The sequence below is a fragment of the Equus quagga genome, chromosome 14, assembly GCF_021613505.1.
Source record: "Equus quagga isolate Etosha38 chromosome 14, UCLA_HA_Equagga_1.0, whole genome shotgun sequence".
NCBI classification, from domain to species: Eukaryota; Metazoa; Chordata; class Mammalia; order Perissodactyla; family Equidae; genus Equus; species Equus quagga.
This window is the reverse complement of record NC_060280.1, coordinates 1,534,638-1,551,602: the sequence shown is the minus strand read 5'-3', so window position 1 is coordinate 1,551,602 and position 16,965 is coordinate 1,534,638. Positions and strand designations below refer to the sequence as shown.

The following is a 16,965-nucleotide window of genomic DNA, read 5'->3' as shown; positions in this document are numbered from 1 at the left end:
AGGAAGACTCCAGTTCTGGAAAGCACTGACCCTCTCTGAACCTATGCCCAGCATCATGTGATTCCAGAAGACAGAATTTCACGTAATCTCTAAGGTGTACTAAGTACCGCAGAATATATTATGCTAGTCAGGAACACTGCACTTTGTGCCATAGCTAGCCACCAAAAAAAAAAAGAAAAAAAAAGGAGGAATTTCAGGCTGTGATTTGAGAGCATTTTTATACATGACTGGTTTTACTGTCACAACCCATAGCCTTTCACTGATAGGGGATTTCATGTGACATCAGAAATCAACCAACCATACAATTGATGATGTCATTTGCATTCTAAAGGGCTATTGGTTAAAGCCTTAAAAGTTTCATTCCTTATGAATTCTTTGCTGCTTCAAAAAATTTCTCTATCATTTTTGCTATTTTCATTGGTCTCATGATTATCTGTTAATGTATGTGAATGAAGCATAATTACACCAATCATCACCTATTTTTTCAAAAAGAACTTAAAACTATCAAATAAGATACCTTAGCAAAAATTAACATATCTTAAGCATCGAAAAAAATATATCAAGAATCCTGCCACTGACATTTTGATAAAGTTTCCATCCAGTTTTACTAAAATTTTACTTTACATATTCATAAGGTCTTTTATCCTCAAAGCGCTACATTTTGTTCTCAGTTATTGTGATAACATGTTACCCTTAAAGATAACCCTACGGACGATAACTCATGTACCAAAATCGGGTAGGTAATACAAGACTCCTGAATTATTTTACATAATATGATTTTTTTTTCAAATCACAGATGCTGCTAGAAGGGGGAAAATGTTCTTTAAAATTCTTCATCATGAATCTTTTTTTCTGCAAATCCTTTTTTTTCCCTCTACAAAGGCAATGTGAATAGGGGTAAAAGAAGACAAAACTTGACCTTTTGTGATCCCAGCATTAATGGGTCTGTTCATAATTCAATCTATGTGTGTGTGGGAGCACCCATGTGGAAACAGAGAGGCCTGAGAGACAGAAAGCCTTTCCCTTTAAACATTATCTGACCCTATCAGTCCCATTCACAAAAGAGGCTTACGCATGCATATGGTGAAAAACGCACCATCTCATTGTGCGGCAGAAAGCCCACACATTCTACTCCTCATTCTCCGTGGAAATGCAGCACGGAAGTGACACTTGTACAGAATTTGGGAGAGTGACAAATGAGCAGAAGGTAGCAAAAAAAAAAAAAAAATGAGTATTCTGATGAGGAAACAAGCCAAACTTGTGCAGGAATGCAAATGCACACCTGTCTACAGCGTACACGGGGGTTTCTTCATGAAAACCCACACAGGGCAGTTTAGTCACGTTTTTATGATGCATTCGTACAATCCTTGCCTTTAAGTAAATTCTCAACACGATTTAGTCAGCACAAAATATTATTCTTTTTATAACCATTCTAAAAGGTATGCATATCAAAGCCGTACATTCTGTACCGTACGTTCTGAACACTGTACTTCAATATTATGGATACTCTTTGAGGAGCTCCTGTTTTTTCAGTGATAGCTCAGTGCTCGGCTTGACTGCTATGTGGCCTTGAGTCCATCCTTGTCTGTAAGGAGGACTCCCAAGCACTTCGCACTGAATTGTCACTTGAAATCAACATGAAGGGCAGCAGCCTCTATGCAAGGAGTGCCAGGTTGGCACGTAACATACAGGACGGTCTCCAAACCAGGCCAGAGCTTAAACTGAAGACCAGGGAACTTTGCAATTTATACCATAATTAAGAAGAACCAGAAAGTGGGAAGGGAGATGAAAATGAGTACTGTAAACTTCCTAAAATCACTTCTTTGTTTCAGGCCCAAGAGTACAGTGTTTTTCAGGTTAAGAAGCGAATGATAACCAGACTTGAGGAACGAAGACTACAAAGGACATGGGAACCCGTGAGCAACTTTAAGTGTCTCTTGATTTGGAAGGATGGGCTGCAGAGGAACCACCGGGAAACCTGGAAGGGATACCACCTCTATTCCTACCGCGTAGACGACTGCCAGCTTTGCAACAGGTTCCTAGAAGTCTTTGAAGATGGAAAACATTTTGGAAGGAAATTTATCTTGTTTCCAGCCAGAGGTCCCTTGTGTGCTGCCTTTAAGCCTATTCAAGAAACTAACGTCCCCATCCACTCATGGGAGAAGGGGTGACTGAAAATAGAGATATTTTGATTGTCTGTAACTCACCTGAAAATAGGGCTATGATGATGGCAACAAGGATGATGTCAACTACACCTTTTGAGGAAGCAACGAGAATATGCCTCACAGACTGCTCACTACAGGAGCATGACTGACCAAAGGTTCCAGCTATGGTGCTCTCATGGCCATGGCCATGTTGGCACCAATGGCTGAGGATACTAAGGCAGGTCCACCCCAGGGAGTCACAGGACTCCTGTGTCTGATGGACAATTTGGGTTCAAGGATATACCACCAGCTTCGCTGCACCTTCCTTAGACTGCACAGCACTGTAGGATGCTCCCACCCTCCTCCTTTCCTCCCTCCTTCAGTCATGTTCAAGCCCGCATTTCAGTCCGGCAGTTCTCTCAGCCTCACCCAGAGCTCTCCTCATTTTCTCCCATAGGCGTTTCTTCTAATAAAATCCATACACATCTCATGATGCATACATCATTATTATTCCTAGTTTTCAGGTGGAAAATTACATGAAAAAAACACAGGATTGTAAGATAAAACTATAGGCAGCAGAAATCTAAATCTCAGATTTTATGATGTTCAGTTTGGTTTTTGAAATATATCTAGAAACACAATATTTTTGTGAAAAAGATAACCGTGGGCAAAAATAAATATTGAAGCAATCTCTCCCACAAGTTTTGTTTTCTCGTCACCATCACAGTTTCACATCTCTGTACATGAATTAGGGCCAAAACTTGATGTCATTGATTTTTTTTCTAACCAAAACACTAGCAATTACACATCAAGATTAATATAAACACTTTCAAAGTAATGACATGGAAATTATTTTCATAGTATATCAAATATACTTAGAGATTAGTACACACACTCTCACACACACAAATACATATTCCCTTTACTGTGTGTGTGATTTTTGAAGCAAACAAAAGGCACTGGAGCCATGGCTGATCAGGCAAATACATGACCATGTCAGGTACTGTAGGAAGAACACTGAAGTATATTGGTATTAAATAAACACTGATATGACAATAAAGAAGATACACCAAATGAGCATAAGTACTGGTGGGTTTTCCAGAAAAGATCATTTTTATTTCTAGTGTTACTAATAAGGTAGCATTAAAAATGATATACTTAGCATAAAGATCATTTTCCTGGGCCACTTCAAGTTTTCAGTTCCATTGAAATTGTAATTTTCCACAAAATATTAAAGAGCAAAATAATCACAATATTTAAAAGGCAGAAAATACTTAATCTGTTCATTCTTTTAGGTTATTTTCTATTTAGCCTCTAATAATAATTTTGTTACTATAGATATAATTTTAATTATACTAGCTAAACTAGAGATATTTATTTGCATTTCCTAAAGTTTACTGTATCAGGATACATGATAGAATCATTTTATACTTACTGGGAAAACGTAATAAAACTCTCCAACTGTGATAAAAAAACACTTTTCAAATGAACTGAGGACAATATTTTTTAAATTTATAGCTAAAAAACCTTGTCTTTAACTTGTCAATACTACACGGAGTGACTTAGAGCTGTGGCTTAGTGTGTGCAGCTGTTATTTGTTGCATCTTAGGGATCACGCACGCTGAATTTTCTCCTGAAATAGCTCTACTGAGAGTAACAATCAATGTTTACAATATAGTCTTTAACACTGAACATATACAGGTCCCAAATATTAACGTAGGTTTTAATGTAAGACTTGAATTCACTCGGGAAAATTTGATCCATTGTACCTGTCGTCTTCTATAAAACACACAGCAAAGGAGACGCAGGCACAATGATAAGGAAATATTAAAACTCTAAAGGTAGGATAGATTTCTTCCAAAACATCAAAAGAGAATTATATGAAAGTTTAATTTTTAAATATTCCCAAGTTGCTCATAGATTTTATTTACTGACAGTGGTACATGGAAATGAGCAAATTCATGATCTTTTCTCAGAAAGATTAAATGCTTTTGCATTCCAGGAACTACGTGAAAATCATTCTCCCCTTGTCTAACACCAATTTCGTATTATTATTTCATTTATGGAAGCTGCTGTCGACTGCACAGCGTGAGCTTTGGGGGAGAAGCTGCTCTCGTGCCCTCATTGCAAGGTTGCCTGCGGAACCTGACGACTAGCTCACTTATTCTTGACATTTGTAAACTGCAGTTTTTCCTTGATAAGACGTAACATGGTTAGCATTTCTAAAATTCAGAACAATAATTCTATTCCTAGAAAGTCATAAAATAACAATAAGATTTAGTATTTATTCAAAGTTCAACAAAATTGTAATGTTTTTCCTGCTAGTAAGTTCTATAATTTCCAGATTCAAGTTGCATGCAATAATTGCCTAATTTGGGAAATTTATGAGAAGGTATTCATAAGTATTTTTCAGAAAATTATAATATGATTATTCTTTCAAGCCTATAATTATTTTTCAAGCTATCTCTGTCAATAAAATGATTTTGGGTTTTGACCAATTTTTTCCATTATCTTGTGATCTAATAACTATAGTTTGTTCACTACCGGACCCAAGTAAAATTTGTCTTAAATTTAAAATCAGTTCCTTGTAGTTTTGTAATACAGTTTAAAAAGTAAGTTCCTTACCTCTTCTTGTGTCTGATGTAGTCCCTTTGCTGTCATTGAAAGAATAACTTTTTCAGTAATTTTCTCTTTCTGTTTATCCACGGCCATGTTCAACTAGAAAATAAAGAAATGACATGAAAATAGGCACCTATTGACACATAATAGCAACATTTACTCAAACAACTAATTTAGCATAATTATGGAAGGTGATTTGAAATTAATTCGGCCCATACTTATGTGAAAATGAATTCCATTTATATTAAATAAGTTGAAAGTTCATTTTTATATTTAAAACATTTAACACTCTGAATTTTTCACTTCCACTTCCATTGTTTTTAAGTTTACTAAAATACGACTTGAGAGGGGGTCCTTAATTGCAGATATTTGATACTGATGAGTACGTTTTTAAAGCATTTTATCAAAATGAGCATAGCAACTTTTTTCTTTAATTAGGCTGACAATTCCTACTAAAATCTTTCATTGCCAGTAGGAAATAAATTGGCTGCTGTTATGTCAGGATAAGAATTCAAGGACATAAACCAGAACCAAATGTCAATTCAAACACTCTAGAATAATGCAAAGTGATTTATAATATTTCATGACAGAGGATAATGTATCTGAAATAGCCGAACAGCTACCCTGACCGGCTCCATTCACCGAGCCAGATAAAGGTCTGCTGCTGCTCACCTACGTGTTGTGAAAAGGCGAATGCAGCCCAGTTTATATTCCCTTATAAAAATTCCCTTTGAAACAAAATGCTACTTTCAACAAAAAGAAAAAGCTAAACACATACAATAATATTCACTCAACAGAGTGGCATTGATAGAAAGAAAGAAAACAGTAGCCCGACACAGACCCTCTGAATTGGAATTTTAACTCTTAAGCAGTGGACTTGCCATGTTGTACCTCCTTATTGAGGATTAAAATGAATAATGACCCTTTTTTGTTTTGTTCATGTTGCTGTTGTTTTAAACAGGCTGTCTCAGCTGTCAGCCTGGCTAACCATGTTTGAATTAACATGGATCTTTCATCCATACCTGCCTGAAGACCCACTCCTGTACTTGGGATGCAATGGGGGTGGCCTCAACAGGACGGCCTCCTCGATGCGACTGTGTACATCTGCTAGAAGAACACCATGGAACCTGCCCGCACTTCATCCACCGACACGTGATACAGCTCAGTCTGTCAGAGATGCTGTTTGGTGGAGGCGAAAGGCCCAGGGATCTTGAGGTGATTCTGATGATCACCCTAGGTGAGGAGTTCACCAACACTGCTCCAAAGGGCCAGACTGTAAATATTTTAGGCGTGGGGAGGGGGAGGCAGACCGCCTGTCCTTCAATGACCCAACTCCGCCTGGCAGCATGAAATAGACAATGCATAAACGAACGAGCATAGCTATTCTTGAATAAAACTCAGAAAACAGACAAGCGACAGGCTGAATTTGGTTGGCAGGCAGCGGTTTGCCGATCTCTGTTCCAGGTTTTGAGAACCACTGATGAAAAGTTAAAAAAAAATCATCGTGTGAAACTGTTCTTAAGAGCCCCCCTCCCCAAGGAATATTTTTCCTGTGCTGAAGTAAAACAAAAACATAACATGACACAACGTCAACTATCAAGCCCGACCCGCACACGTGGAAGCCTGTGTGTGGACTGAGGCTCATATACAGGTCTCAAGTCTCCATGGTCATTTCTTCCCAGGGGGATTTTCATCTCGGGGGAGACAGGTGTGGAGGAGAGCGACTGGGGAATAGTCACCAAGGTCATCTATTCTTTAAAATCTGACTTCTAAATGCAAAAACATTCAGAGCAGACCTTCCTTTGAAGGGAAAACAAAACAAAATGAAAGCAGAGCTATGAAACACTTTGGTGCCAGAGCAGTAAGTCAGATTCTAACGACGTCTCCCAGGGCCATGACATTTAGGACTGCTTCCAAGCAACTCTTAAAAGGTGGTAATTCTTTACCGCTGAAAGCACCACAGTTGGAAAAATCACCTCCATTCTCATACTCAACCTCCAAAGAAGCAACTAACTAATCTACAAAAGCTGAGGGAAAACACATCAACATTCCTGAAAAGCACCGTAGGTATAGTACCAAACAGGGAATCCAGCAGGATGCTGAGAGATAAACGGTCAACGAATGTAAGGATACACACATGGGGCCTTTTCTGGAGACAGACCAGCCATTTCAAGAGAGATATTTCAATACAATCATATAGGAGAAAATTATTGTAAGTGAAAAGTCAAACTAAGAAAGCCATTTTCACCCTGAGTTATTAATAATATGCAGTGCTAACAGCACGCCCCTCTCAAGTCCCACATGATAACAATAGTAGCATTCTTCTCTCCTGTCACTTTGCAGAAGATCCTCTTGTTCCTTCATTAAGAGAAAACTAGTTGCTTCTGATTTGCTGTTCTTATCTAAAATACATGAAATAATTTTTTTGTCAATGGATTTGAAATTTCTGAGACTAATTTTTCATGTATAAAGAGGGTAGAAACTTCAAATCAAAAACAGAAAGGATGGACCTTGAAGGCATTATGCTAAGTGAAATAAGTCAGACAGAGAAAGACAAAGACTGTATGATCGCACTCATGTGTGGAATCTAAAGAAAACCAAAGCAAAACACCCAGTTCATAGAGACAGAGAACAGACTGGTGGCTGCCAGGGGTGGGGGGCAGGGGGTTGAAATGGGTGAAGGGCTTGAAAGGTACAAACTTCCAGTTATAAGATAAATAAGTCTTGGGGATGTGATGGACAGCATGGTGACTAGAGTTAATAATACTGTGCTGCATATTTAAAAGTTGTTAAGAGAGTAGATCTTAAATGTTCTCATCACAAGAAAAAAATTCTGTAACTATATGAAGTGATGGATGTTAACTAGACAGCGTGGTGACCATTTTGCGATATATATCAAATCATTATGTTGAACACCTGAAACTTTTATATATGTCAATTATACCTCAATAAAAAAACCCCAGAATGATGACTAAAACTTCTTGAGAACTGTGAAAAGCCAAATCTCTACCAAACAGGGGAGAGAGAAACTGAGTCACTCTGTTCCCGGTATACCTTGTCCTTTTTGAATGTGAGAAAACACCCCAACCACTCGTTGTGAACATCAAAGTCCAACAAGCTAAACAGGAAGGTTTAATTTGCCATTTTTGTCAGGCCCTGCTGCTAAGTTTAAAACCATGTAAGTAACAAACACCAGCTATCCAAAATTCGTTTAAAGTTGAGCTCATTCAATATTAAAGTAACCAGAATAGAACAATCAAGAAACTTGTCAAGGCCAGCACAGAAATGGAAGAAACAAGAAACATAACAGCTCTGTCAAAGAAAACTGGACAAAAACACTGCCAGAAATTGTCTGGTTAGAGAAACAAGATTAAAAAGGATGAGTTCACCTCGAATGACTTGTTTACGAATTAAAAACAAAAAATTCCACACGAGTAGCCCTGAAGCAGCAGAGTCCCGCGAAACAACTTCTAGTGAATGCTGCTTTCAGACTGTCTCCATTTTACACAAACTATTGATGCTGCGGTTGCTGGTAACGTCCTTTCTCTGCAGCCCTAAAGGGCCATAGTTTAGTAACACGTAGTTCCATACGAAACATGCAGCCGGTTGGGAGGGTCACAGAAAGCGACCCTTTAATTTTAGTTTAAATTTTCAGGAGTTCTTCAAGCGCTTGCTGCTCCTGAAGCTCCACTGTGGACGTCCTAGAGGAGAAACAGGCCCAAGGCCTCCTACTGGAGAAACACGGACAAACAGCAGGGATGGCATTTCACGTGAGTCATCGACAGGATATGGCTTTCTCTTCTTGTTTTCTTAACTCCTCCCTAAAATATTTTAAAGTGTATTTATAAAAATCACAAAGACTGTGTAAAAATTTTAACATGACAGTGAGGTAAAATGAAATCTATTTTACGAGAGAAAATAACTCTAAAGCAAACTCTGAGTCCAATTACTAGTATCTTTAGAGAGGGCACAGCAGTCGAACAAGCTGGAGTGTTCCGTCTGTGTAATTCCTGCTGACATTCCAGACGGGTGCCAGCCAAAGACGGAGGAGCCCAGGAGTCCAACCAAACCCTCAGTGTCTGAACTGTAGCTCTGCAGGTACTTTTCTCTGTATTCAGAAGAACAGCCAGGGATTCAAATGTGGAGGTTATGAGATGTGTTGTATGTAAAGTCCTTCACCGGTCAACATAACCCAACAAGAAAACTGAATCTTTCTATCAAAACTCTGTCTTTGACCTGTAAATATTGATCTATTAATAAATTATTTGATCCATATTTTACATGCAGATATAGGCAATACAGTTTAGCATAAACAACAGGACAATCAGCCTTCATATATAGTGACAAGTTTCCCAATGGTCTGTTAATATACAAAAGACTGGGACAAATTACTTATTTATATATACAAAACATGGTTATAAAGGCCAGCTGCAGGTATTTTTTTGGAAAGTGCATTTTAATAAGGTCCTATTCAGTTAGGGGACAAATGGGGAAGAAGTAGTTTGCACTACAGAGTTTAGCGCAAGAGCTTTCTCTTTTTCTAACCACGAAATCAATCATTTGTCCAGACTGTGGGAGTCAGAGTTAGTTACTGAAAGAGCTCCGTATATAAACAAGTCAATAACTCATTGTGTGTTATTGTCGAGCTGAAGAAGTCGGCTTTCAAAAAGCTGCCCCTGCTTCTCTCAGAATGAATGTCACTGTATTCAGAGGCTGGGAGAGCGCCCTTTGTTTCCAGCCATTGCTGCTGCCATGTATGTATGGGAACAGGAGGTGGCTGCTGGGGGTGTGGGGGAAGCCACAACGCGGTATCACGATGTCCAGGAAAAACTCTGAATTTTGTCCACCTAAATAATTTGTGTCTGGAAATGCATTAATGGAATTCATAAGAGCGGCCACACACACAAAAATATGTGGTAAAGGAGTTAAAGGATAAATGAGTTTGTATCATTTTAAATTGGACTAGGCTGCTATTTTCCGTTCCCTACCTGTCAACAAAGATGAAACCAAAATAGAGAAAATGGTTTGAAAAGTTCAAATGTACAAAATCAAACTAGTGGATAGGTCAACATGTCACACAAATACTATCCATTCCTGCCATGAATATCAGGGGTGATTCTTGGGGCTCTCGAATGGGTTTTCAGTGTGTGTTGTGAATTTCTACAAGGAATGACTTTATGTGCTCAACACTTGTCACAACTTAAAGAAATCTGAACTATTTTTGACTTAAAAATTAATTTAAGTATCTTTTAGAATTGAACTAAAATATGAACTAAAGTTCATAAGATATAATTATCATACCCATTTATTTCATCTTAATATTTATTAAAAACCTACTATTTATTCAGAATCAAACCAGGGACTGCGAAGAAGCACCAAACCAGGATTAAAAGTTTATATTTAGGTTGAGCAAATAAAAACTGCACGCGGAGCTGTTTAGCGAACGCTCCTCACGGGGTGGGGGCAGTAGTCTCTGAGATCTTTCAACAAAAGCTTAGCTGGTAACTAGATAAGGTTGGCATTGTAGGCAAGGGAGAGTTGGGAACTTAGAACTGAACCCAGCGGATCCCACTTCCCCCCATGATTCAGAAAACCACAGCATTAACTGAATAACATGGCTCCACACGAACCACTGTTCTCGACATTTTTCTGGGTCCAAATAGGCTAATAGAATGTGCAACATGGTTGAGGAGACAATAAAAAAAGTTGGAAACAACATAAAGCATGAGGTAACTCATAATTAACTGTCAAATGGAGGTATAAGCAATACAATCTACAGTACAAAGGACAAAAATATAATTTGGGGTTGGAGTGACTGGAGATGGAAAGCCATAAATGAGGGGTAGTGTCTGCTAGGAAAAGAAGTGATGATATGGGGCCATATTGTTAATAAATGTTAATATTACTAATTAGCAATTAATTACATGATGAAATTTGTTCTACATACAACTAGTGAAGTGGCTTCGGGAGGCAGGGGAGCGAGGACAAGCTGAGCCTTGAAGGAACAGCAGAGAGACAGGGCACGGCAGCCCCACGTGAGTCAGCCTAAGGCAGTGGTCAGGCTGAGGGAACATTTCACCCTAGGGAAGGAGGGCTGGAGGGTTAGTGCGCCCCATACCTAATCTACTTCTGAATTTCAGTGCAAGGTGCAAAGTGCCCGTGCTATAAGGAACCCAACCGAGGACGCGGTCCTCAGCTCTGCCTAGCCGCAGCCCCATCCTCTCAAGCTATTTACGTTACCTCAGTTCCAGTCTCAGAGGTCCCTCTCATAAACCCTGACCCGGCCTCACTTCCAACCAGGTTGTCTCACTTAAGTCCTTTCAACCAAAAAATTCAAGAGCGCCACTTCTGGACTCGGGGAAGGAGCAGAATCCTTAACTCAGACGGCTGTGGATTCTGGCTCCACAACAAACTGGCCCTGAGACATCGGGCAGCAGTGCTGGCATTTCACACAGCCCGGGCCTTTCAAAGCCAGGGACGCCTCTCCCAACCCTGCTAACTCTAGAAAAAGCTACTTCTGCCGCAGCCCGGAGCTTCTTGAGGACAGTGTGTTTCAAGGCAGAATTTATAAAAGAAATCTTCATAATATTTGAAAATTAGCAAAAAATAAATCACAACCACTTCAAACAGGAACTTTTGAAACAGTGACAGTTTGTCTGAAAGGATGTAAAAGAGAATTCTCCACAATACTTCACCTCCAACTTATTTAACACGATTAAAGAAACTTAAACTGCTTTTAAAGTCTCCTTTCTTTCCTGCTTTTCTAAAAAAAGTAATCATAAACAAATTTTAGCCCTGCACATTCTGTGGAGAAAGTGGCACTGAGTTAATCCTGCCTCAGTAGCCAGATTATAAACTTCCTGCCTGGACGTTCAGTCACGACTGGGAACGTCGCCTGCCCTAAGCTGGACTCGGCCCGCCCTCTCACACCGACTCTACTCCACCTTTCCCACTACCACGTGCGGTTTGGGAGGGACCCTGGCCAAGGGTGGGCCCCTGACCCAGGACCTATCAGCCTCTCTCTTCAGAGTTACAGAGTCACAAGAGGACCACACAGAGACACAAACAGTTGGAGAGAATTGGTCCCATTAACAGCACCCTGAAGAGATTGCCCCCTCGATCCAGACATCCAGAGCTGTTCCGGTTCTTTCTACAGCCCCTCTCTTTGGTCTTTCCTTGAATTCCATGTGCTACCACCTGCTATCCCATTAAATTCAGTCTTTGCCTGAGTTAGCCTAAGACAAATCCCACTGATTGAAACCAATAAACCCTAACAGACATGTCATGTATGTCTTCACAGTAAATGCATTACTTTAGGAGATGTGAATGAGTCTCTATTCCTTGAAACTCAAGGTGTGCAACTCAACTGTCTTACTAACATGCCAAGTTTAAAGTCCTTCGGGTGTTATAATGGGTGATGTAACCGGGGTAATGGTTTAAAAACTAGCAACACGCTTTCCTCTTTGTCCTTTCCACGCACGAGCTGCCCAGACTACCCCAGGCATCAACAGGACTTGTCACGATGATATTGTTTCTGACACGTCCAACAGAATCGTGCAACAGAGCAATATCCTTGCACAAGAGACTGTGGCTTTGAGAGAGGATGTGACTCTCAAGAAAACCTTTTAGTCCTCTCCATTAGCATATAAACAGTTAAACAGCGGATTCAGCCCGTAAGTTTCCCCTTGTAAATTAGGAGTGACGACTCTGACCGCTATTAAGCCTTTGCTGGAGTCAGGAATAAGGAGGACACAATGTAGAAATAAAATAAAAGCCTGCCTCCTTCAGTCCTAGCAGAGATATAGGAAGAAGTCTCAGAGCGGGAGGTGGGAAAGCAAAACAGCCAGAAGAACAAGTCCTAAATTCCCGTCTCTAGGGTGTGGCTTGGGGAGGGAGCAAGTGTCAGGCGAGTGGAAACTAGTCCCCGGGCAGAGGGCTCTTCTGCTCCCCTGCCCTCAACATGGACACAGGGGGGAAGCTGCCCTAAGCCACCAAGGACACAGCCACGTGGACAGGATGGCACAGTGCAGGTAGGCAGAGGGAGGCCTGAGGTCCAGCTTTCCCAAGTCACCCTTGGTTTCTGTGTCTTAGGACAGGCAAGTAGCTGCGTGTTAGGCTGGGAAGTCTGCCACAGGCTATTGGCGTAGTGAGGGAGAGATGGCTCTATAGTGAGAGCAGTACCACAGACCGCTCAAGCCAGGGCCAAATGGGCGTCTCAGTCAGACCTTGGAAGGGTCTTGAATACAAGAGGAAGTCAAGGTGAGGTTTAGATAATGCAGGAAGCACCACCAGAAAAGTGTCCGAGTCGAGAGAACGGGCTACAAGTTCACACGATGCAGACCAGACAAACGCCCAGCAAGCAGGTGAACAGGGATGTCCTTCCACTGCCGGCAGCTGCCACGCCAATGTATACATGCCAGCGGGCCAGCAGGAGGCCGGAGCCCCTTGCCTTGAGGATGTGAAAGCCACACCAACCCCTCTTCCATATACTGCCTGAAGGAAACCATCGGGATAAGGAGAGTCTATCTGAGAGAAAGAATAGCCTAAAATAACTATTTCAGTGATCACATCAGACCAAACTTTAAACTGAATCGGACATTCAGCGATTTTTCCCCAGGATTCAGCAGGTGAGGGTTCAGGAAGAAAGTAACACTCATGTCAGAAAATAACTCTGAGTCATTTAGTTATTTTGCACACAAATCGTATACGCACAGGTGAGAGAGTCTATTGATAGACTGAGCCCAGGAACACAGGCAAAACAGATTTATAAGACAAAGGAGAGAAATAAAGCACAGTCAGACTGTATCTTTCAGGGAAATTGATAAGCAGGCCCCTACGAAATGGAGTAGGTCAATGAAGGGTGTCAAAGAAACATTTCAGCTGTTCACAGATTCTGCACCGCAGCTTGAGGACTCAGCTGAGAAGCGAGCATGGCAGGCTGCCTCCGTGTTCTGCGTGGTGACCTACCGCTTCAGCTGGACCACTCCTGCACCGTTCCCCACACAGGAATGTGTAAAGTAACGTGTAAACTTTAAACTTTCTGTAAAATAATGAACCACATTTCCTCTCACCCACTAAGTAGCTATCCTGAATCAGAGAACTGCTTGAGACCAGTAGTTAGGATTCTGGGGCCCAGAAAGGACAAGCCAGATAGGCCACCATCCTTATAGAACAGTGCCTGAACGTGGGAAGGCTGGGCATGGCGCACCTCACATCTCCAGTAAGCCTGCTTCCAATTATGATCTCCTGCAGTGATGGGGAAACTATACGCACCAATCCTTTGTGGCCCAGCTTTGGTCCAGCCTCATCCGGGAAGCCCACTCTGCTTTGTCCTCTCCCCATACACACACATGAGCGAACGGACACTGCCATGTACTACAGACAGTGCCGCTCCTACCTCCCCCCGTTCCTTCCTCCAGTGCAGTTACTGAATGCCAGTGCCCATATGAACACAGCATGGCACGTGCCCTGGTGACAAAGGTCTGCGCCTTCCGAGGGCTAACAGTGCATTGAGAACTGCAGTCAGCGCTCAGCATTTCCCTCATCGTTTCTCTTGCGTTCGTCCCTGAAGTAAAGGACCATATCTTACCATTCCTCTGTATCGCCAGTCCACGCGGCCAAAGCAGGCAGGGAGCAGATGACCAATCGGTATCTGTGACGGGCTCGTGACAGCTGAGAATCCTCGGGCTCCTATTCGTCATTAGACAGCTGTTCCCTAAACTCTGCGCTGGTATCAGGCGACAGGGATTCTGTGTCAAATAATTTTCCTAAACACTAGGTTAAACCACGGTAAACAGGTTTCTTTACACGGCTCCTAACAGCCTTTAATACACTGAAAGATACTGTTAACGACCATGAGAGCACCCAGGAGTCCAGCCAGACAGACTCCCGGAAATGTGTCACGAGACCAATGGCTCTCCAACTGAGTTGAGTGTGAACCTCTCAGTTTATTCAAGAGCGAAGACAAAGTGACTCACGATCCAGACACAGGAGCACAACTCCGTCCTCCTGTCGACACGGCTCGGGCCTCCTGCTGGGCTGCCCTCAAATTAATCTGAATTCTCCTATGTTATTTGTTTGGACCTTGATGAAAATGTTCTAGGATACACATAAAAAATAACGACCCAAGAAACTTTGGGAAACAAGAAGAAGTAATAAAATTAACATTAAAATGTTTATCAAAACAAAAATCAGTAAAGCAGTGTGTCACAGTGTGTAGCTTAAGACACACAATAGAACTAAATATCAGGTCAAAATAGACACAGCTCGTATGCTAGGGCTTTATTACATGTTAAATGTGATACAAGTCAAGAATTTCTTAGCCACACTCCAAAATCTAAAAATTTCGGAAAGCTGAATGCTTTTTACAACACATCAGGCAGCAAATCCTAGCAAGGGTCGATTCACAGCCTTTACTCCCCCCACGCAGTGGAAATGCTGCCCTGCGAAACACTGGTGTGCTTTCCCACGGGACCCGTCTCAGAGCTACTGGCTGGTTCCACGGGAGACTATCGGTCCACGTATCACACGACTCTCCAAAGTCGACAACACTCTGAATTCCAAAAGACACCTGCCCCAGGGGCATGGATGAAGCAAATTGACAAGGAAAGGGGGTTATTAAATAGCACTGGAATGGACAACGCACTAAGAGTTCAGAAAAACAGGCTAGATCTATTTTTCACTTTAGACACTTTGGATGACTTAAAGATTTAAGTATAATAATAAAAGTGCTAGAAAATAATATAGGTGAATTAATAAAATCTGAATGGAAAAGGTCTTCCTAAGTCTAATGTGGCTAAATTTGACTAAATGAAAGTCCCGAACTTGTGTACCTCAAAAAGGAGCTTTAATAAAATTGAAAAGCAGCAATATCCTGAGAAACTATTTGCAACGTGACAACAGATTAATATCCTTAATATGGAAAGAACACTTTAAGGTAGACTAAAAAAAATAGTTAAGGAAAAGACAAACACCAAAGAAAATAGGAGCAAAGGAAATGAATACGCAATTCATAAAAGAAAAAATACAAATGGCGAAAGAAAACAGGCACAAAAAGTCCAATATTGCTACTAATAAAACAAACTAAAAACAATGAGATGACGGGCTTAACTTATCACGTGGTCACAAGATCTTCTAACAGCTAAGAATTAGTGAATTTAAGGACCAGAGCACATGGGGAACCACTGCCTTCCGGCACTGCTGGTGAGAACATGACACGGTGCTCACCAGGGAAACCCAGCAACGTGGAGCAAACCTGAACAATGTGCACAATCTTTGACTCAGAAATTCCACTTCTGGGAATTTTACAACAGGAAATAAACATGGATATGCACCCAAAAATTGACTGAAAGGATTGACAAAACCCTGTTTGCAGCAGTAAAAAGACTGCATAATACATAATGTTCAAAATTAAGAGGGTTAGTAAAATAAACTACAGAGAGATTATCGTCATCCATTTAAAGTACTGGTATGGAATATTTTACAGCAGGAAATGGCAGTAATATTTTAACTGGAAAAATAAAGTCTCAAAACATAAATAAAATTTTAAGTATTTATCAGCATATAAAAAGGGCATACACCAAAATACTGAGAATACCTTCTCAGAATGGTGACAGTATGGGTGGTATAGCTCTCTTTTTTCTTATTTATATCAGCTTTTTTTCTATAAACTAAATATTCTACAATACAAATGCATATACAGGCATGAATCTTGTAATTAAAAACAGGCACTTTTTAATATTGCTTCTTTTCTTGTTACCCACCAATATGGGTGACTTACTACTCATTTTTAAAATTTGTTCTCTGTCCACATTCACCTCAACTTAATCGTCTTTTCCCTTATTTTATCTCAATTTTTAAAAGATAAAATATAGCTCAAAAGAAAACCAAAATTTATAAAAAGAGACAAAACAGAAGATAAAATATGATTATCGCCTTTGCTTTTAAAATTGCCTACAGCAGTTTTAGAGAATGGGTGGTGTAAATTACCGCAGGGCAATGGAAGCTTTGTGAATTCTTATTTACTGACTGCACTAGACCACATTTACTGCTTCTTCAGAGTGAACTGAGATGAGAGCCAAGACAAAGGCGGGCCTGGCACTGTCTGCCTGTGACACGGCTCTGGGCACTGCAGACGCACGGCAGCCATCCAGTCCTCAAAGGAGCTTCCGGAAGTCCTGGAAATGAGGCTTAAAGAGGTTAA

General features: G+C 40.8%; 1 protein-coding gene across 3 annotated transcripts in view; it reads right to left on the bottom strand.

Annotated features, from left to right (window-relative positions):
• DCDC1 (doublecortin domain containing 1) overlaps nt 1-16,965 on the bottom strand; it is a 427,916-nt gene that overhangs the window by 225,381 nt on the left and 185,570 nt on the right. For 2 of the 3 annotated variants that reach the window (XM_046637833.1, XM_046637832.1), the window contains one exon: nt 4,770-4,862. In XM_046637833.1, the coding sequence (XP_046493789.1) occupies nt 4,770-4,862 (93 nt within the window). Of the gene's footprint in view, nt 1-4,769; nt 4,863-5,785; nt 6,102-16,965 lie in introns of all 3 variants that reach the window. The other variant, XM_046637834.1, reaches the window with a different exon arrangement.